Raw genomic sequence first — 19564 nt, 5'->3', positions numbered from 1 at the left:
ACAGGGTCGCCGCCTGACTGCACATTTCCTCGGAGGCAGGGCCGACGGAGCCGCTGGCCGTGAACACGCCAGTGCCCTCAGTGGCAATGGGCCTTGGGTTCAGTGCGCCGCCAAGCTGGCCCTCGGCGGGGCAGGGCACCGCTTGCCAACGCCTGAGCTGCCTGGCTCCCAAGGGCGGATGGGCCGTGTTTGCACTACTTTGTGTCTGGCCTGGAGTCCAGGGCCCCTCCGCTCCCTAGTGCGATGGTTTACCGCTGGCGTCCCTGGGCTGCCAGCATTCCCGCGGCCCTTGGGTTTTGCCGCCAAGCGCTGAGGTGCAGTCACAGCGGGACACCTAGCGGGCTGACAGTGTCCAGGCGACCCGGCATCCCGTTTCGGAAGCGGGGCTAGGTCGAGACGGCGTGCCCTGCTTTGCCAGAGAGAATTTGAGACGGGGAGTCTCGGGCCATTTTCAGCCGACCCCATGGGCCAAACGGGCTAGTGGAGATTCAGTGGCCCGGTCTCGTGCCGTTGCATGGCAGGACGTGAGGCCATGATTCCAAGTCCGGGCAGGGTCTTTCGGGAGCTGAGCCTTGCACACGTGACCACCGACGCCCGTGCCCACCGCCCACCAGGCACGCACACACCCGCCCCTCGCGCACACGTGCCCACACGAAACAGACGCGAACTACAAAGAGGTAGAAGCCCATGTCTACACCCACCCGAACTCCACTTCCACACGCTCACAACACTGCCATTCTGACTCCCACGGCTGCACAGACTGGCGCGCCCGTGGCCGTGCAGACTTGCGCACAGGGCATCCTGCTCAGCCGCCCCCAACCCTGCCTGTGCGACAGAGGGACAGGACAGGCCGATGCGAGGCTGCACCTAGGAGGCAATCGGAGCGGTCCGGCGACCTGAGAACCTGGATCCTTTTGTCACACGTGTGTGCCATTTGTCCCCACTTCTCAGGGTCGGTGTCCACGCCGGGCTCGCCGTTGGCCCAGGGAAGAAGGCTTTCCTGTCCTCGGATGCGCGGAGGGTGGCCGGGTGCCCGGAAGAAGTGTTGTCCAGCGCGGCGTGGGCACTCTGCGGATGCATCGCCCAGACGGTAAGCCTTCCAATGTCTCCTGCGCAGACCTTGGCCGTGGGATATCCTGCGCCCCCCTGAGAGCCTGCCAATCCGCGTGGGCCTGGTGGCATGCGGGCTCTGGCTCCAAGAGCGGCTGGAGCGCCGCTCTTGCTCAGTGGCTCGGCTCTGGTCGGTCCAGGCTGCTGGCGGGCACTCCCGCCATCGGCTCAAACGTCTGAGCCGCCCGGACAGCCACGTTCGATGTGCCGGGCGGCCCCGAATGTGCTCGGATCGATGATGACTCCCTCATTCTGCATTCCTTGGAAAAGCTGAACAAAATGAGTGAGAACTCCCTACCGTCGTTCTCATCGAAACTGAGGTCCAGCACGTTGTCTCCCCCAGGGAAGGTAGGAGTGAGGGACCGCTTCCCCTGGGTCACACTGTCGCAGGCACCAGCAGCACGAGCACCCCCAGCACCGGCAGCGCCAGCACGAGCTCAAGCAGCAGCAGCAGCAACAGCAGCACCCAAGGGCCTCTGCATCGGAGGGCCCCGCGGAGCGCTCCGGGTCCACGAGGGGTTTCCCCTCCTTAGCTGGGCGTTCACGGCGCGGAGGTCCTCGGGGCCGTGGCAGGGCTTTGGTGGCATGTCGGGCCGCCGGCCTCCCAGCCGGAGGAGTCCCATGGCGTGGCGTTGGCACAGCCCCTGACAGCACGTGGCCCGGTGTAGCGTGCGCCAGGGTGGCGCTTCAGGCAGAAGTCCTGGCGATGTGTGTGGTGGAGCCTGCTTGCGCAGCTCGCGTGGGTACAGAGGGGAGCCCCGGGGGGGCAAGCGGAGATCCCTCCCGCGATCTTTTTCCCGGTGACGTCCGTGCGGCTCCCCGCAGTGTAGGAGCCTGAGGGGCAGAGGCACGAGGCGAGGCCGCTGCCCTGGACAGCGTGGGAGTCTCTCCCAGTGCACGCCCACAGTGACCTCGCGGGACCTGTGTGGTGGGTGTAGGGCGCCAATGGCGCCTCGGTACTGGCTCTTACATTGGCCCACAAAGGCAGGGAACGGGAAGGACGGCAGGCGTGTTGATTCCGCGAAGGTGCGCGGCCTTAGCCGTTGTCTTTGCTTGGAGAAATCCGGTCGTGGTTCCGTGGGTTGTGGGCACCCTTCTGCCTCCGTGCCCACGTCACGGCGGCCACCTGCTGGCCGCCGGGCTCGCCTTCAAGGTGCCTTGGTCCAGCGCTACGGTCCCTGACCGATGGGCCCCTGCGGTCTCTGTGTCCAAACAATGGGCCTCCGTGGGCGTCTTCCCAGAGTCTCGAGGCCGTGGTAGGTGACGATGCGCAGACTGGCCGTGCCTCCGGCACCTTGCGTAGCCCACGGGGGACGGGGAGACCTCGTCTCCCTCGCCCGCGGCTCCTGAGTTGAGGGTGTGCTCCCGGGACGGTCCCAGTGACTGGGAGGCAGGGGACCCCAAATCCTGCTGTAGGGTGCGGGATCGAGACCTCTCCTTGCCCCCCTGTATGCCAGGCAGGGCAAGGCAGGCCCTGAGTGCACCGAGGGCAGCCAGGAACAGCGCCCTGGTGGCTAGGGGAGCTGGTCAAACGGGCAGCTCTCCTTGGGCAACGGAGCCGTCTTCCTCTCTGCGAGTCCGTCGCCATCGTGGCGGCGGGCCTGGAGATCCACAGAGGCCATGGTGCTGTGCCTGTGTGGAGCGAGGGGCCCTGGCTTGCATCCCACAGAGTGGTGGACTATCCCTTGCCCTGCCCTTGTGGGTGTCCTCGATGAAGGTCCCTGCGTGAGACGTGCGAGTCCAGGCAGATAATTCTGGCTGGGGGACCTGCCAGGGCATGCACAAGGACGCGGCTGTGCACAGGGTCGCCGCCTGACTGCACATTTCCTCGGAGGCAGGGCCGACGGAGCCGCTGGCCGTGAACACGCCAGTGCCCTCAGTGGCAATGGGCCTTGGGTTCAGTGCGCCACCAAGCTGGCCCTCGGCGGGGCAGGGCACCGCTTGCCAACGCCTGAGCTGCCTGGCTCCCAAGGGCGGATGGGCCGTGTTTGCACTACTTTGTGTCTGGCCTGGAGTCCAGGGCCCCTCCGCTCCCTAGTGCGATGGTTTACCGCTGGCGTCCCTGGGCTGCCAGCATTCCCGCGGCCCTTGGGTTTTACCGCCAAGCGCTGAGGTGCAGTCACAGCGGGACACCTAGCGGGCTGACAGTGTCCAGGCGACCCGGCATCCCGTTTCGGAAGTGGGGCTAGGTCGAGACGGCGTGCCCTGCTTTGCCAGAGAGAATTTGAGACGGGGAGTCTCGGGCCATTTTCAGCCGACCCCATGGGCCAAACGGGCTAGTGGAGATTCAGTGGCCCGGTCTCGTGCCGTTGCATGGCAGGACGTGAGGCCATGATTCCAAGTCCGGGCAGGGTCTTTCGGGAGCTGAGCCTTGCACACGTGACCACCGACGCCCGTGCCCACCGCCCACCACGCACGCACACACCCGCCCCTCGCGCACACGTGCCCACACGAAACAGACGCGAACTACAAAGAGGTAGAAGCCCATGTCTACACCCACCCGAACTCCACTTCCACACGCTCACAACACTGCCATTCTGACTCCCACGGCTGCACAGACTGGCGCGCCCGTGGCCGTGCAGACTTGCGCACAGGGCATCCTGCTCAGCCGCCCCCAACCCTGCCTGTGCGACAGAGGGACAGGACAGGCCGATGCGAGGCTGCACCTAGGAGGCAATCGGAGCGGTCCGGCGACCTGAGAACCTGGATCCTTTTGTCACACGTGTGTGCCATTTGTCCCCACTTCTCAGGGTCGGTGTCCACGCCGGGCTCGCCGTTGGCCCAGGGAAGAAGGCTTTCCTGTCCTCGGATGCGCGGAGGGTGGCCGGGTGCCCGGAAGAAGTGTTGTCCAGCGCGGCGTGGGCACTCTGCGGATGCATCGCCCAGACGGTAAGCCTTCCAATGTCTCCTGCGCAGACCTTGGCCGTGGGATATCCTGCGCCCCCCTGAGAGCCTGCCAATCCGCGTGGGCCTGGTGGCATGCGGGCTCTGGCTCCAAGAGCGGCTGGAGCGCCGCTCTTGCTCAGTGGCTCGGCTCTGGTCGGTCCAGGCTGCTGGCGGGCACTCCCGCCATCGGCTCAAACGTCTGAGCCGCCCGGACAGCCACGTTCGATGTGCCGGGCGGCCCCGAATGTGCTCGGATCGATGATGACTCCCTCATTCTGCATTCCTTGGAAAAGCTGAACAAAATGAGTGAGAACTCCCTACCGTCGTTCTCATCGAAACTGAGGTCCAGCACGTTGTCTCCCCCAGGGAAGGTAGGAGTGAGGGACAGCTTCCCCTGGGTCACACTGTCGCAGGCACCAGCAGCACGAGCACCCCCAGCACCGGCAGCGCCAGCACGAGCTCAAGCAGCAGCAGCAGCAACAGCAGCACCCAAGGGCCTCTGCATCGGAGGGCCCCGCGGAGCGCTCCGGGTCCACGAGGGGTTTCCCCTCCTTAGCTGGGCGTTCACGGCGCGGAGGTCCTCGGGGCCGTGGCAGGGCTTTGGTGGCATGTCGGGCCGCCGGCCTCCCAGCCGGAGGAGTCCCATGGCGTGGCGTTGGCACAGCCCCTGACAGCACGTGGCCCGGTGTAGCGTGCGCCAGGGTGGCGCTTCAGGCAGAAGTCCTGGCGATGTGTGTGGTGGAGCCTGCTTGCGCAGCTCGCGTGGGTACAGAGGGGAGCCCCGGGGGGGCAAGCGGAGATCCCTCCCGCGATCTTTTTCCCGGTGACGTCCGTGCGGCTCCCCTCAGTGTAGGAGCCTGAGGGGCAGAGGCACGAGGCGAGGCCGCTGCCCTGGACAGCGCGGGAGTCTCTCCCAGTGCACGCCCACAGTGACCTCGCGGGACCTGTGTGGTGGGTGTAGGGCGCCAATGGCGCCTCGGTACTGGCTCTTACATTGGCCCACAAAGGCAGGGAACGGGAAGGACGGCAGGCGTGTTGATTCCGCGAAGGTGCGCGGCCTTAGCCGTTGTCTTTGCTTGGAGAAATCCGGTCGTGGTTCCGTGGGTTGTGGGCACCCTTCTGCCTCCGTGCCCACGTCACGGCGGCCACCTGCTGGCCGCCGGGCTCGCCTTCAAGGTGCCTTGGTCCAGCGCTACGGTCCCTGACCGATGGGCCCCTGCGGTCTCTGTGTCCAAACAATGGGCCTCCGTGGGCGTCTTCCCAGAGTCTCGAGGCCGTGGTAGGTGACGATGCGCAGACTGGCCGTGCCTCCGGCACCTTGCGTAGCCCACGGGGGACGGGGAGACCTCGTCTCCCTCGCCCGCGGCTCCTGAGTTGAGGGTGTGCTCCCGGGACGGTCCCAGTGACTGGGAGGCAGGGGACCCCAAATCCTGCTGTAGGGTGTGGGATCGAGACCTCTCCTTGCCCCCCTGTATGCCAGGCAGGGCAAGGCAGGCCCTGAGTGCACCGAGGGCAGCCAGGAACAGCGCCCTGGTGGCTAGGGGAGCTGGTCAAACGGGCAGCTCTCCTTGGGCAACGGAGCCGTCTTCCTCTCTGCGAGTCCGTCGCCATCGTGGCGGCGGGCCTGGAGATCCACAGAGGCCATGGTGCTGTGCCTGTGTCGAGCGAGGGGCCCTGGCTTGCATCCCACAGAGTGGTGGACTATCCCTTGCCCTGCCCTTGTGGGTGTCCTCGATGAAGGTCCCTGCGTGAGACGTGCGAGTCCAGGCAGATAATTCTGGCTGGGGGACCTGCCAGGGCATGCACAAGGACGCGGCTGTGCACAGGGTCGCCGCCTGACTGCACATTTCCTCGGAGGCAGGGCCGACGGAGCCGCTGGCCGTGAACACGCCAGTGCCCTCAGTGGCAATGGGCCTTGGGTTCAGTGCGCCGCCAAGCTGGCCCTCGGCGGGGCAGGGCACCGCTTGCCAACGCCTGAGCTGCCTGGCTCCCAAGGGCGGATGGGCCGTGTTTGCACTACTTTGTGTCTGGCCTGGAGTCCAGGGCCCCTCCGCTCCCTAGTGCGATGGTTTACCGCTGGCGTCCCTGGGCTGCCAGCATTCCCGCGGCCCTTGGGTTTTGCCGCCAAGCGCTGAGGTGCAGTCACAGCGGGACACCTAGCGGGCTGACAGTGTCCAGGCGACCCGGCATCCCGTTTCGGAAGCGGGGACTAGGTCGAGACGGCGTGCCCTGCTTTGCCAGAGAGAATTTGAGACGGGGAGTCTCGGGCCATTTTCAGCCGACCCCATGGGCCAAACGGGCTAGTGGAGATTCAGTGGCCCGGTCTCGTGCCGTTGCATGGCAGGACGTGAGGCCATGATTCCAAGTCCGGGCAGGGTCTTTCGGGAGCTGAGCCTTGCACACGTGACCACCGACGCCCGTGCCGACCGCCCACCAGGCACGCACACACCCGCCCCTCGCGCACACATGCCCACACGAAACAGACGCGAACTACAAAGAGGTAGAAGCCCATGTCTACACCCACCCGAACTCCACTTCCACACGCTCAGAACACTGCCATTCTGACTCCCACGGCTGCACAGACTGGCGCGCCCGTGGCCGTGCAGACTTGCGCACAGGGCATCCTGCTCAGCCGCCCCCAACCCTGCCTGTGCGACAGAGGGACAGGACAGGCCGATGCGAGGCTGCACCTAGGAGGCAATCGGAGCGGTCCGGCGACCTGAGAACCTGGATCCTTTTGTCACACGTGTGTGCCATTTGTCCCCACTTCTCAGGGTCGGTGTCCACGCCGGGCTCGCCGTTGGCCCAGGGAAGAAGGCTTTCCTGTCCTCGGATGCGCGGAGGGTGGCCGGGTGCCCGGAAGAAGTGTTGTCCAGCGCGGCGTGGGCACCCTGCGGATGCATCGCCCAGACGGTAAGCCTTCCAATGTCTCCTGCGCAGACCTTGGCCGTGGGATATCCTGCGCCCCCCTGAGAGCCTGCCAATCCGCGTGGGCCTGGTGGCATGCGGGCTCTGGCTCCAAGAGCGGCTGGAGCGCCGCTCTTGCTCAGTGGCTCGGCTCTGGTCGGTCCAGGCTGCTGGCGGGCACTCCCGCCATCGGCTCAAACGTCTGAGCCGCCCGGACAGCCACGTTCGATGTGCCGGGCGGCCCCGAATGTGCTCGGATCGATGATGACTCCCTCATTCTGCATTCCTTGGAAAAGCTGAACAAAATGAGTGAGAACTCCCTACCGTCGTTCTCATCGAAACTGAGGTCCAGCACGTTGTCTCCCCCAGGGAAGGTAGGAGTGAGGGACAGCTTCCCCTGGGTCACACTGTCGCAGGCACCAGCAGCACGAGCACCCCCAGCACCGGCAGCGCCAGCACGAGCTCAAGCAGCAGCAGCAGCAACAGCAGCACCCAAGGGCCTCTGCATCGGAGGGCCCCGCGGAGCGCTCCGGGTCCACGAGGGGTTTCCCCTCCTTAGCTGGGCGTTCACGGCGCGGAGGTCCTCGGGGCCGTGGCAGGGCTTTGGTGGCATGTCGGGCCGCCGGCCTCCCAGCCGGAGGAGTCCCATGGCGTGGCGTTGGCACAGCCCCTGACAGCACGTGGCCCGGTGTAGCGTGCGCCAGGGTGGCGCTTCAGGCAGAAGTCCTGGCGATGTGTGTGGTGGAGCCTGCTTGCGCAGCTCGCGTGGGTACAGAGGGGAGCCCCGGGGGGGCAAGCGGAGATCCCTCCCGCGATCTTTTTCCCGGTGACGTCCGTGCGGCTCCCCGCAGTGTAGGAGCCTGAGGGGCAGAGGCACGAGGCGAGGCCGCTGCCCTGGACAGCGTGGGAGTCTCTCCCAGTGCACGCCCACAGTGACCTCGCGGGACCTGTGTGGTGGGTGTAGGGCGCCAATGGCGCCTCGGTACTGGCTCTTACATTGGCCCACAAAGGCAGGGAACGGGAAGGACGGCAGGCGTGTTGATTCCGCGAAGGTGCGCGGCCTTAGCCGTTGTCTTTGCTTGGAGAAATCCGTTCATGGTTCCGTGGGTTGTGGGCACCCTTCTGCCTCCGTGCCCACGTCACGGCGGCCACCTGCTGGCCGCCGGGCTCGCCTTCAAGGTGCCTTGGTCCAGCGCTACGGTCCCTGACCGATGTGCCCCTGCGGTCTCTGTGTCCAAACAATGGGCCTCCGTGGGCGTCTTCCCAGGGTCTCGAGGCCGTGGTAGGTGACGATGCGCAGACTGGCCGTGCCTCCGGCACCTTGCGTAGCCCACGGGGGACGGGGAGACCTCGTCTCCCTCGCCCGCGGCTCCTGAGTTGAGGGTTTGCTCCCGGGACGGTCCCAGTGACTGGGAGGCAGGGGACCCCAAATCCTGCTGTAGGGTGCGGGATCGAGACCTCTCCTTGCCCCCCTGTATGCCAGGCAGGGCAAGGCAGGCCCTGAGTGCACCGAGGGCAGCCAGGAACAGCGCCCTGGTGGCTAGGGGAGCTGGTCAAACGGGCAGCTCTCCTTGGGCAACGGAGCCGTCTTCCTCTCTGCGAGTCCGTCGCCATCGTGGCGGCGGGCCTGGAGATCCACAGAGGCCATGGTGCTGTGCCTGTGTGGAGCGAGGGGCCCTGGCTTGCATCCCACAGAGTGGTGGACTATCCCTTGCCCTGCCCTTGTGGGTGTCCTCGATGAAGGTCCCTGCGTGAGACGTGCGAGTCCAGGCAGATAATTCTGGCTGGGGGACCTGCCAGGGCATGCACAAGGACGCGGCTGTGCACAGGGTCGCCGCCTGACTGCACATTTCCTCGGAGGCAGGGCCGACGGAGCCGCTGGCCGTGAACACGCCAGTGCCCTCAGTGGCAATGGGCCTTGGGTTCAGTGCGCCGCCAAGCTGGCCCTCGGCGGGGCAGGGCACCGCTTGCCAACGCCTGAGCTGCCTGGCTCCCAAGGGCGGATGGGCCGTGTTTGCACTACTTTGTGTCTGGCCTGGAGTCCAGGGCCCCTCCGCTCCCTAGTGCGATGGTTTACCGCTGGCGTCCCTGGGCTGCCAGCATTCCCGCGGCCCTTGGGTTTTGCCGCCAAGCGCTGAGGTGCAGTCACAGCGGGACACCTAGCGGGCTGACAGTGTCCAGGCGACCCGGCATCCCGTTTCGGAAGCGGGGCTAGGTCGAGACGGCGTGCCCTGCTTTGCCAGAGAGAATTTGAGACGGGGAGTCTCGGGCCATTTTCAGCCGACCCCATGGGCCAAACGGGCTAGTGGAGATTCAGTGGCCCGGTCTCGTGCCGTTGCATGGCAGGACGTGAGGCCATGATTCCAAGTCCGGGCAGGGTCTTTCGGGAGCTGAGCCTTGCACACGTGACCACCGACGCCCGTGCCCACCGCCCACCACGCACGCACACACCCGCCCCTCGCGCACACGTGCCCACACGAAACAGACGCGAACTACAAAGAGGTAGAAGCCCATGTCTACACCCACCCGAACTCCACTTCCACACGCTCACAACACTGCCATTCTGACTCCCACGGCTGCACAGACTGGCGCGCCCGTGGCCGTGCAGACTTGCGCACAGGGCATCCTGCTCAGCCGCCCCCAACCCTGCCTGTGCGACAGAGGGACAGGACAGGCCGATGCGAGGCTGCACCTAGGAGGCAATCGGAGCGGTCCGGCGACCTGAGAACCTGGATCCTTTTGTCACACGTGTGTGCCATTTGTCCCCACTTCTCAGGGTCGGTGTCCACGCCGGGCTCGCCGTTGGCCCAGGGAAGAAGGCTTTCCTGTCCTCGGATGCGCGGAGGGTGGCCGGGTGCCCGGAAGAAGTGTTGTCCAGCGCGGCGTGGGCACCCTGCGGATGCATCGCCCAGACGGTAAGCCTTCCAATGTCTCCTGCGCAGACCTTGGCCGTGGGATATCCTGCGCCCCCCTGAGAGCCTGCCAATCCGCGTGGGCCTGGTGGCATGCGGGCTCTGGCTCCAAGAGCGGCTGGAGCGCCGCTCTTGCTCAGTGGCTCGGCTCTGGTCGGTCCAGGCTGCTGGCGGGCACTCCCGCCATCGGCTCAAACGTCTGAGCCGCCCGGACAGCCACGTTCGATGTGCCGGGCGGCCCCGAATGTGCTCGGATCGATGATGACTCCCTCATTCTGCATTCCTTGGAAAAGCTGAACAAAATGAGTGAGAACTCCCTACCGTCGTTCTCATCGAAACTGAGGTCCAGCACGTTGTCTCCCCCAGGGAAGGTAGGAGTGAGGGACAGCTTCCCCTGGGTCACACTGTCGCAGGCACCAGCAGCACGAGCACCCCCAGCACCGGCAGCGCCAGCACGAGCTCAAGCAGCAGCAGCAGCAACAGCAGCACCCAAGGGCCTCTGCATCGGAGGGCCCCGCGGAGCGCTCCGGGTCCACGAGGGGTTTCCCCTCCTTAGCTGGGCGTTCACGGCGCGGAGGTCCTCGGGGCCGTGGCAGGGCTTTGGTGGCATGTCGGGCCGCCGGACTCCCAGCCGGAGGAGTCCCATGGCGTGGTGTTGGCACAGCCCCTGACAGCACGTGGCCCGGGGTAGCGTGCGCCAGGGTGGCGCTTCAGGCAGAAGTCCTGGCGATGTGTGTGGTGGAGCCTGCTTGCGGCAGCTCGCGTGGGTACAGAGGGCAGCCCCGGGGGGGCAAGCGGAGATCCCTCCCGCGATCTTTTTCCCGGTGACGTCCGTGCGGCTCCCCTCAGTGTAGGAGCCTGAGGGGCAGAGGCACGAGGCGAGGCCGCTGCCCTGGACAGCGCGGGAGTCTCTCCCAGTGCACGCCCACAGTGACCTCGCGGGACCTGTGTGGTGGGTGTAGGGCGCCAATGGCGCCTCGGTACTGGCTCTTACATTGGCCCACAAAGGCAGGGAACGGGAAGGACGGCAGGCGTGTTGATTCCGCGAAGGTGCGCGGCCTTAGCCGTTGTCTTTGCTTGGAGAAATCCGGTCATGGTTCCGTGGGTTGTGGGCACCCTTCTGCCTCCGTGCCCACGTCACGGCGGCCACCTGCTGGCCACCGGGCTCGCCTTCAAGGTGCCTTGGTCCAGCGCTACGGTCCCTGACCGATGGGCCCCTGCGGTCTCTGTGTCCAAACAATGGGCCCTCCGTGGGCGTCTTCCCAGAGTCTCGAGGCCGTGGTAGGTGACGATGCGCAGACTGGCCGTGCCTCCGGCACCTTGCGTAGCCCACGGGGGACGGGGAGACCTCGTCTCCCTCGCCCGCGGCTCCTGAGTTGAGGGTGTGCTCCCGGGACGGTCCCAGTGACTGGGAGGCAGGGGACCCCAAATCCTGCTGTAGGGTGCGGGATCGAGACCTCTCCTTGCCCCCCTGTATGCCAGGCAGGGCAAGGCAGGCCCTGAGTGCACCGAGGGCAGCCAGGAACAGCGCCCTGGTGGCTAGGGGAGCTGGTCAAACGGGCAGCTCTCCTTGGGCAACGGAGCCGTCTTCCTCTCTGCGAGTCCGTCGCCATCGTGGCGGCGGGCCTGGAGATCCACAGAGGCCATGGTGCTGTGCCTGTGTCGAGCGAGGGGCCCTGGCTTGCATCCCACAGAGTGGTGGACTATCCCTTGCCCTGCCCTTGTGGGTGTCCTCGATGAAGGTCCCTGCGTGAGACGTGCGAGTCCAGGCAGATAATTCTGGCTGGGGGACCTGCCAGGGCATGCACAAGGACGCGGCTGTGCACAGGGTCGCCGCCTGACTGCACATTTCCTCGGAGGCAGGGCCGACGGAGCCGCTGGCCGTGAACACGCCAGTGCCCTCAGTGGCAATGGGCCTTGGGTTCAGTGCGCCGCCAAGCTGGCCCTCGGCGGGGCAGGGCACCGCTTGCCAACGCCTGAGCTGCCTGGCTCCCAAGGGCGGATGGGCCGTCTTTGCACTACTTTGTGTCTGGCCTGGAGTCCAGGGCCCCTCCGCTCCCTAGTGCGATGGTTTACCGCTGGCGTCCCTGGGCTGCCAGCATTCCCGCGGCCCTTGGGTTTTGCCGCCAAGCGCTGAGGTGCAGTCACAGCGGGACACCTAGCGGGCTGACAGTGTCCAGGCGACCCGGCATCCCGTTTCGGAAGCGGGGCTAGGTCGAGACGGCGTGCCCTGCTTTGCCAGAGAGAATTTGAGACGGGGAGTCTCGGGCCATTTTCAGCCGACCCCATGGGCCAAACGGGCTAGTGGAGATTCAGTGGCCCGGTCTCGTGCCGTTGCATGGCAGGACGTGAGGCCATGATTCCAAGTCCGGGCAGGGTCTTTCGGGAGCTGAGCCTTGCACACGTGACCACCGACGCCCGTGCCCACCGCCCACCAGGCACGCACACACCCGCCCCTCGCGCACACATGCCCACACGAAACAGACGCGAACTACAAAGAGGTAGAAGCCCATGTCTACACCCACCCGAACTCCACTTCCACACGCTCACAACACTGCCATTCTGACTCCCACGGCTGCACAGACTGGCGCGCCCGTGGCCGTGCAGACTTGCGCACAGGGCATCCTGCTCAGCCGCCCCCAACCCTGCCTGTGCGACAGAGGGACAGGACAGGCCGATGCGAGGCTGCACCTAGGAGGCAATCGGAGCGGTCCGGCGACCTGAGAACCTGGATCCTTTTGTCACACGTGTGTGCCATTTGTCCCCACTTCTCAGGGTCGGTGTCCACGCCGGGCTCGCCGTTGGCCCAGGGAAGAAGGCTTTCCTGTCCTCGGATGCGCGGAGGGTGGCCGGGTGCCCGGAAGAAGTGTTGTCCAGCGCGGCGTGGGCACTCTGCGGATGCATCGCCCAGACGGTAAGCCTTCCAATGTCTCCTGCGCAGACCTTGGCCGTGGGATATCCTGCGCCCCCCTGAGAGCCTGCCAATCCGCGTGGGCCTGGTGGCATGCGGGCTCTGGCTCCAAGAGCGGCTGGAACGCCGCTCTTGCTCAGTGGCTCGGCTCTGGTCGGTCCAGGCTGCTGGCGGGCACTCCCGCCATCGGCTCAAACGTCTGAGCCGCCCGGACAGCCACGTTCGATGTGCCGGGCGGCCCCGAATGTGCTCGGATCGATGATGACTCCCTCATTCTGCATTCCTTGGAAAAGCTGAACAAAATGAGTGAGAACTCCCTACCGTCGTTCTCATCGAAACTGAGGTCCAGCACGTTGTCTCCCCCAGGGAAGGTAGGAGTGAGGGACAGCTTCCCCTGGGTCACACTGTCGCAGGCACCAGCAGCACGAGCACCCCCAGCACCGGCAGCACCAGCACGAGCTCAAGCAGCAGCAGCAGCAACAGCAGCACCCAAGGGCCTCTGCATCGGAGGGCCCCGCGGAGCGCTCCGGGTCCACGAGGGGTTTCCCCTCCTTAGCTGGGCGTTCACGGCGCGGAGGTCCTCGGGGCCGTGGCAGGGCTTTGGTGGCATGTCGGGCCGCCGGCCTCCCAGCCGGAGGAGTCCCATGGCGTGGCGTTGGCACAGCCCCTGACAGCACGTGGCCCGGTGTAGCGTGCGCCAGGGTGGCGCTTCAGGCAGAAGTCCTGGCGATGTGTGTGGTGGAGCCTGCTTGCGCAGCTCGCGTGGGTACAGAGGGGAGCCCCGGGGGGGCAAGCGGAGATCCCTCCCGCGATCTTTTTCCCGGTGACGTCCGTGCGGCTCCCCGCAGTGTAGGAGCCTGAGGGGCAGAGGCACGAGGCGAGGCCGCTGCCCTGGACAGCGCGGGAGTCTCTCCCAGTGCACGCCCACAGTGACCTCGCGGGACCTGTGTGGTGGGTGTAGGGCGCCAATGGCGCCTCGGTACTGGCTCTTACATTGGCCCACAAAGGCAGGGAACGGGAAGGACGGCAGGCGTGTTGATTCCGCGAAGGTGCGCGGCCTTAGCCGTTGTCTTTGCTTGGAGAAATCCGGTCATGGTTCCGTGGGTTGTGGGCACCCTTCTGCCTCCGTGCCCACGTCACGGCGGCCACCTGCTGGCCGCCGGGCTCGCCTTCAAGGTGCCTTGGTCCAGCGCTACGGTCCCTGACCGATGGGCCCCTGCGGTCTCTGTGTCCAAACAATGGGCCTCCGTGGGCGTCTTCCCAGAGTCTCGAGGCCGTGGTAGGTGACGATGCGCAGACTGGCCGTGCCTCCGGCACCTTGCGTAGCCCACGGGGGACGGGGAGACCTCGTCTCCCTCGCCCGCGGCTCCTGAGTTGAGGGTGTGCTCCCGGGACGGTCCCAGTGACTGGGAGGCAGGGGACCCCAAATCCTGCTGTAGGGTGCGGGATCGAGACCTCTCCTTGCCCCCCTGTATGCCAGGCAGGGCAAGGCAGGCCCTGAGTGCACCGAGGGCAGCCAGGAACAGCGCCCTGGTGGCTAGGGGAGCTGGTCAAACGGGCAGCTCTCCTTGGGCAACGGAGCCGTCTTCCTCTCTGCGAGTCCGTCGCCATCGTGGCGGCGGGCCTGGAGATCCACAGAGGCCATGGTGCTGTGCCTGTGTGGAGCGAGGGGCCCTGGCTTGCATCCCACAGAGTGGTGGACTATCCCTTGCCCTGCCCTTGTGGGTGTCCTCGATGAAGGTCCCTGCGTGAGACGTGCGAGTCCAGGCAGATAATTCTGGCTGGGGGACCTGCCAGGGCATGCACAAGGACGCGGCTGTGCACAGGGTCCGCCGCCTGACTGCACATTTCCTCGGAGGCAGGGCCGACGGAGCCGCTGGCCGTGAACACGCCAGTGCCCTCAGTGGCAATGGGCCTTGGGTTCAGTGCGCCGCCAAGCTGGCCCTCGGCGGGGCAGGGCACCGCTTGCCAACGCCTGAGCTGCCTGGCTCCCAAGGGCGGATGGGCCGTGTTTGCACTACTTTGTGTCTGGCCTGGAGTCCAGGGCCCCTCCGCTCCCTAGTGCGATGGTTTACCGCTGGCGTCCCTGGGCTGCCAGCATTCCCGCGGCCCTTGGGTTTTGCCGCCAAGCGCTGAGGTGCAGTCACAGCGGGACACCTAGCGGGCTGACAGTGTCCAGGCGACCCGGCATCCCGTTTCGGAAGCGGGGCTAGGTCGAGACGGCGTGCCCTGCTTTGCCAGAGAGAATTGAGACGGGGAGTCTCGGGCCATTTTCAGCCGACCCCATGGGCCAAACGGGCTAGTGGAGATTCAGTGGCCCGGTCTCGTGCCGTTGCATGGCAGGACGTGAGGCCATGATTCCAAGTCCGGGCAGGGTCTTTCGGGAGCTGAGCCTTGCACACGTGACCACCGACGCCCGTGCCCACCGCCCACCAGGCACGCACACACCCGCCCCTCGCGCACACATGCCCACACGAAACAGACGCGAACTACAAAGAGGTAGAAGCCCATGTCTACACCCACCCGAACTCCACTTCCACACGCTCACAACACTGCCATTCTGACTCCCACGGCTGCACAGAGTGGCGCGCCCGTGGCCGTGCAGACTTGCGCACAGGGCATCCTGCTCAGCCGCCCCCAACCCTGCCTGTGCGACAGAGGGACAGGACAGGCCGATGCGAGGCTGCACCTAGGAGGCAATCGGAGCGGTCCGGCGACCTGAGAACCTGGATCCTTTTGTCACACGTGTGTGCCATTTGTCCCCACTTCTCAGGGTCGGTGTCCACGCCGGGCTCGCCGTTGGCCCAGGGAAGAAGGCTTTCCTGTCCTCGGATGCGCGGAGGGTGGCCGGGTGCCCGGAAGAAGTGTTGTCCAGCGCGGCGTGGGCACCCTGCGGATGCATCGCCCAGACGGTAAGCCTTCCAATGTCTCCTGCGCAGACCTTGGCCGTGGATATCCTGCGCCCCCCTGAGAGCCTGCCAATCCGCGTGGGCCTGGTGGCATGCGGGCTCTGGCTCCAAGAGCGGCTGGAGCGCCGCTCTTGCTCAGTGGCTCGGCTCTGGTCGGTCCCAGGCTGCTGGCGGGCACTCCCGCCATCGGCTCAAACGTCTGAGCCGCCCGGACAGCCACGTTCGATGTGCCGGGCGGCCCCGAATGTGCTCGGATCGATGATGACTCCCTCATTCTGCATTCCTTGGAAAAGCTGAACAAAATGAGTGAGAACTCCCTACCGTCGTTCTCATCGAAACTGAGGTCCAGCACGTTGTCTCCCCCAGGGAAGGTAGGAGTGAGGGACAGCTTCCCCTGGGTCACACTGTCGCAGGCACCAGCAGCACGAGCACCCCCAGCACCGGCAGCGCCAGCACGAGCTCAAGCAGCAGCAGCAGCAACAGCAGCACCCAAGGGCCTCTGCATCGGAGGGCCCCGCGGAGCGCTCCGGGTCCACGAGGGGTTTCCCCTCCTTAGCTGGCGTTCACGGCGCGGAGGTCCTCGGGGCCGTGGCAGGGCTTTGGTGGCATGTCGGGCCGCCGGCCCTCCCAGCCGGAGGAGTCCCATGGCGTGGCGTTGGCACAGCCCCTGACAGCACGTGGCCCGGTGTAGCGTGCGCCAGGGTGGCGCTTCAGACAGAAGTCCCTGGCGATGTGTGTGGTGGAGCCTGCTTGCGCAGCTCGCGTGGGTACAGAGGGGGAGCCCCGGGGGGGCAAGCGGAGATCCCTCCCGCGATCTTTTTCCCGGTGACGTCCGTGCGGCTCCCCGCAGTGTAGGAGCCTGAGGGGCAGAGGCACGAGGCGAGGCCGCTGCCCTGGACAGCGCGGGAGTCTCTCCCAGTGCACGCCCACAGTGACCTCGCGGGACCTGTGTGGTGGGTGTAGGGCGCCAATGGCGCTCGGTACTGGCTCTTACATTGGCCCACAAAGGCAGGGAACGGGAAGGACGGCAGGCGTGTTGATTCCGCGAAGGTGCGCGGCCTTAGCCGTTGTCTTTGCTTGGAGAAATCCGGTCATGGTTCCGTGGGTTGTGGGCACCCTTCTGCCTCCGTGCCCACGTCACGGCGGCCACCTGCTGGCCACCGGGCTCGCCTTCAAGGTGCCTTGGTCCAGCGCTACGGTCCCTGACCGATGGGCCCCTGCGGTCTCTGTGTCCAAACAATGGCCTCCGTGGGCGTCTTCCCAGAGTCTCGAGGCCGTGGTAGGTGACGATGCGCAGACTGGCCGTGCCTCCGGCACCTTGCGTAGCCCACGGGGGACGGGGAGACCTCGTCTCCCTCGCCCGCGGCTCCTGAGTTGAGGGTGTGCTCCCGGGACGGTCCCAGTGACTGGGAGGCAGGGGACCCCAAATCCTGCTGTAGGGTGCGGGATCGAGACCTCTCCTTGCCCCCCTGTATGCCAGGCAGGGCAAGGCAGGCCCTGAGTGCACCGAGGGCAGCCAGGAACAGCGCCCTGGTGGCTAGGGGAGCTGGTCAAACGGGCAGCTCTTCCTTGGGCAACGGAGCCGTCTTCCTCTCTGCGAGTCCGTCGCCATCGTGGCGGCGGGCCTGGAGATCCACAGAGGCCATGGTGCTGTGCCTGTGTGGAGCGAGGGGCCCTGGCTTGCATCCCACAGAGTGGTGGACTATCCCTTGCCCTGCCCTTGTGGGTGTCCTCGATGAAGGTCCCTGCGTGAGACGTGCGAGTCCAGGCAGATAATTCTGCTGGGGACCTGCCAGGGCATGCACAAGGACGCGGCTGTGCACAGGGTCGCCGCCTGACTGCACATTTCCTCGAGGCAGGGCCGACGGAGCCGCTGGCCGTGAACACGCCAGTGCCCTCAGTGGCAATGGGCCTTGGGTTCAGTGCGCCGCCAAGCTGGCCCTCGGCGGGGCAGGGCACCGCTTGCCAACGCCTGAGCTGCCTGGCTCCCAAGGGCGGATGGGCCGTGTTTGCACTACTTTGTGTCTGCCTGGAGTCCAGGGCCCCTCCGCTCCCTAGTGCGATGGTTTACCGCTGGCGTCCCTGGGCTGCCAGCATTCCCGCGGCCCTTGGGTTTTGCCGCCAAGCGCTGAGGTGCAGTCACAGCGGGACACCTAGCGGGCTGACAGTGTCCAGGCGACCCGGCATCCCGTTTCGGAAGCGGGGCTAGGTCGAGACGGCGTGCCCTGCTTTGCCAGAGAGAATTTGAGACGGGGAGTCTCGGGCCATTTTCAGCCGACCCCCATGGGCCAAACGGGCTAGTGGAGATTCAGTGGCCCGGTCTCGTGCCGTTGCATGGCAGGACGTGAGGCCATGATTCCAAGTCCGGCAGGGTCTTTCGGAGCTGAGCCTTGCACACGTGACCACCGACGCCCGTGCCGACCGCCCACCAGGCACGCACACACCCACCCCTCGCGCACACATGCCCACACGAAACAGACGCGAACTACAAAGAGGTAGAAGCCCATGTCTACACCCACCCGAACTCCACTTCCACACGCTCACAACACTGCCATTCTGACTCCCACGGCTGCACAGAGTGGCGCGCCCGTGGCCGTGCAGACTTGCGCACAGGGCATCCTGCTCAGCCGCCCCCAACCCTGCCTGTGCGACAGAGGGACAGGACAGGCCGATGCGAGGCTGCACCTAGGAGGCAATCGGAGCGGTCCGGCGACCTGAGAACCTGGATCCTTTTGTCCACACGTGTGTGCCATTTGTCCCCACTTCTCAGGGTCGGTGTCCACACCGGGCTCGCCGTTGGCCCAGGGAAGAAGGCTTTCCTGTCCTCGGATGCGCGGAGGGTGGCCGGGTGCCCGGAAGAAGTGTTGTCCAGCGCGGCGTGGGCACTCTGCGGATGCATCGCCCAGACGGTAGCCTTCCAATGTCTCCTGCGCAGACCTTGGCCGTGGGATATCCTGCGCCCCCCTGAGAGCCTGCCAATCCGCGTGGGCCTGGTGGCATGCGGGCTCTGGCTCCAAGAGCGGCTGGAGCGCCGCTCTTTGCTCAGTGGCTCGGCTCTGGTCGGTCCAGGCTGCTGGGCTGGCACTCCCGCCATCGGCTCAAACGTCTGAGCCGCCCGGACAGCCACGTTCGATGTGCCGGGCGGCCCCGAATGTGCTCGGATCGATGATGACTCCCTCATTCTGCATTCCTTGGAAAAGCTGAACAAAATGAGTGAGAACTCCTACCGTCGTTCTCATCGAAACTGAGGTCCAGCACGTTGTCTCCCCCAGGGAAGGTAGGAGTGAGGGACAGCTTCCCCTGGGTCACACTGTCGCAGGCACCAGCAGCACGAGCACCCCCAGCACCGGCAGCGCCAGCACGAGCTCAAGCAGCAGCAGCAGCAACAGCAGCACCCAAGGGCCTCTGCATCGGAGGGCCCCGCGGAGCGCTCCGGGTCCACGAGGGGTTTCCCCTCCTTAGCTGGGCGTTCACGGCGCGGAGGTCCTCGGGGCCGTGGCAGGGCTTTGTGGCATGTCGGGCCGCCGGCCTCCCAGCCGGAGGAGTCCCATGGCGTGGCGTTGGCACAGCCCCTGACAGCACGTGGCCCGGTGTAGCGTGCGCCAGGGTGGCGCTTCAGACAGAAGTCCTGGCGATGTGTGTGGTGGAGCCTGCTTGCGCAGCTCGCGTGGGTACAGAGGGGGAGCCCCGGGGGGCAAGCGGAGATCCCTCCCGCGATCTTTTTCCCGGTGACGTCCGTGCGGCTCCCCGCAGTGTAGGAGCCTGAGGGGCAGAGGCACGAGGCGAGGCCGCTGCCCTGGACAGCGTGGGAGTCTCTCCCAGTGCACGCCCACAGTGACCTCGCGGGACCTGTGTGGTGGGTGTAGGGCGCCAATGGCGCCTCGGTACTGGCTCTTACATTGGCCCACAAAGGCAGGGAACGGGAAGGA

The 19564-nt window shown here is 66.1% G+C and overlaps 1 protein-coding gene and 7 non-coding genes across 8 annotated transcripts in view; all 8 read left to right on the top strand.

Annotated features, from left to right (window-relative positions):
* MUC8 (mucin 8) overlaps window positions 1–16191 on the top strand; it is a 30783-nt gene extending 14592 nt beyond the window's left edge. Inside the window, exons 6-12 of the mRNA XM_035728072.1 lie at window positions 952–1090; window positions 3861–3999; window positions 6771–6909; window positions 9680–9818; window positions 12591–12729; window positions 15500–15638; window positions 16049–16191. Coding sequence (XP_035583965.1) covers window positions 952–1090; window positions 3861–3999; window positions 6771–6909; window positions 9680–9818; window positions 12591–12729; window positions 15500–15638; window positions 16049–16191 — 977 coding nt within the window. The remainder of the gene's footprint in view (window positions 1–951; window positions 1091–3860; window positions 4000–6770; window positions 6910–9679; window positions 9819–12590; window positions 12730–15499; window positions 15639–16048) is intronic.
* LOC118357123 lies at window positions 1340–1434 on the top strand. The gene has a single exon (XR_004820169.1). It is a non-coding gene; the product is annotated as a small nucleolar RNA SNORD116 (small nucleolar RNA).
* LOC118357122 lies at window positions 4249–4343 on the top strand. Its single transcript, XR_004820168.1, has one exon. It is a non-coding gene; the product is annotated as a small nucleolar RNA SNORD116 (small nucleolar RNA).
* Window positions 7159–7253, top strand: LOC118357121. Its single transcript, XR_004820167.1, has one exon. It is a non-coding gene; the product is annotated as a small nucleolar RNA SNORD116 (small nucleolar RNA).
* Window positions 10068–10162, top strand: LOC118357120. Its single transcript, XR_004820166.1, has one exon. It is a non-coding gene; the product is annotated as a small nucleolar RNA SNORD116 (small nucleolar RNA).
* LOC113910712 lies at window positions 12979–13073 on the top strand. The gene has a single exon (XR_003516207.2). It is a non-coding gene; the product is annotated as a small nucleolar RNA SNORD116 (small nucleolar RNA).
* Window positions 15888–15982, top strand: LOC118357119. Its single transcript, XR_004820165.1, has one exon. It is a non-coding gene; the product is annotated as a small nucleolar RNA SNORD116 (small nucleolar RNA).
* A 2603-nt stretch (window positions 16192–18794) lies between the features above and the next one.
* On the top strand, window positions 18795–18888 carry LOC118357127. Its single transcript, XR_004820173.1, has one exon. It is a non-coding gene; the product is annotated as a small nucleolar RNA SNORD116 (small nucleolar RNA).
* Window positions 18889–19564: the final 676 nt, after the last annotated feature.

Source organism: Zalophus californianus, chromosome 6 (assembly GCF_009762305.2).
Source record: "Zalophus californianus isolate mZalCal1 chromosome 6, mZalCal1.pri.v2, whole genome shotgun sequence".
NCBI classification, from domain to species: Eukaryota; Metazoa; Chordata; class Mammalia; order Carnivora; family Otariidae; genus Zalophus; species Zalophus californianus.
Note: the sequence above shows the minus strand (reverse complement) of the source record. Positions and strands in the feature narration are given on the sequence as shown.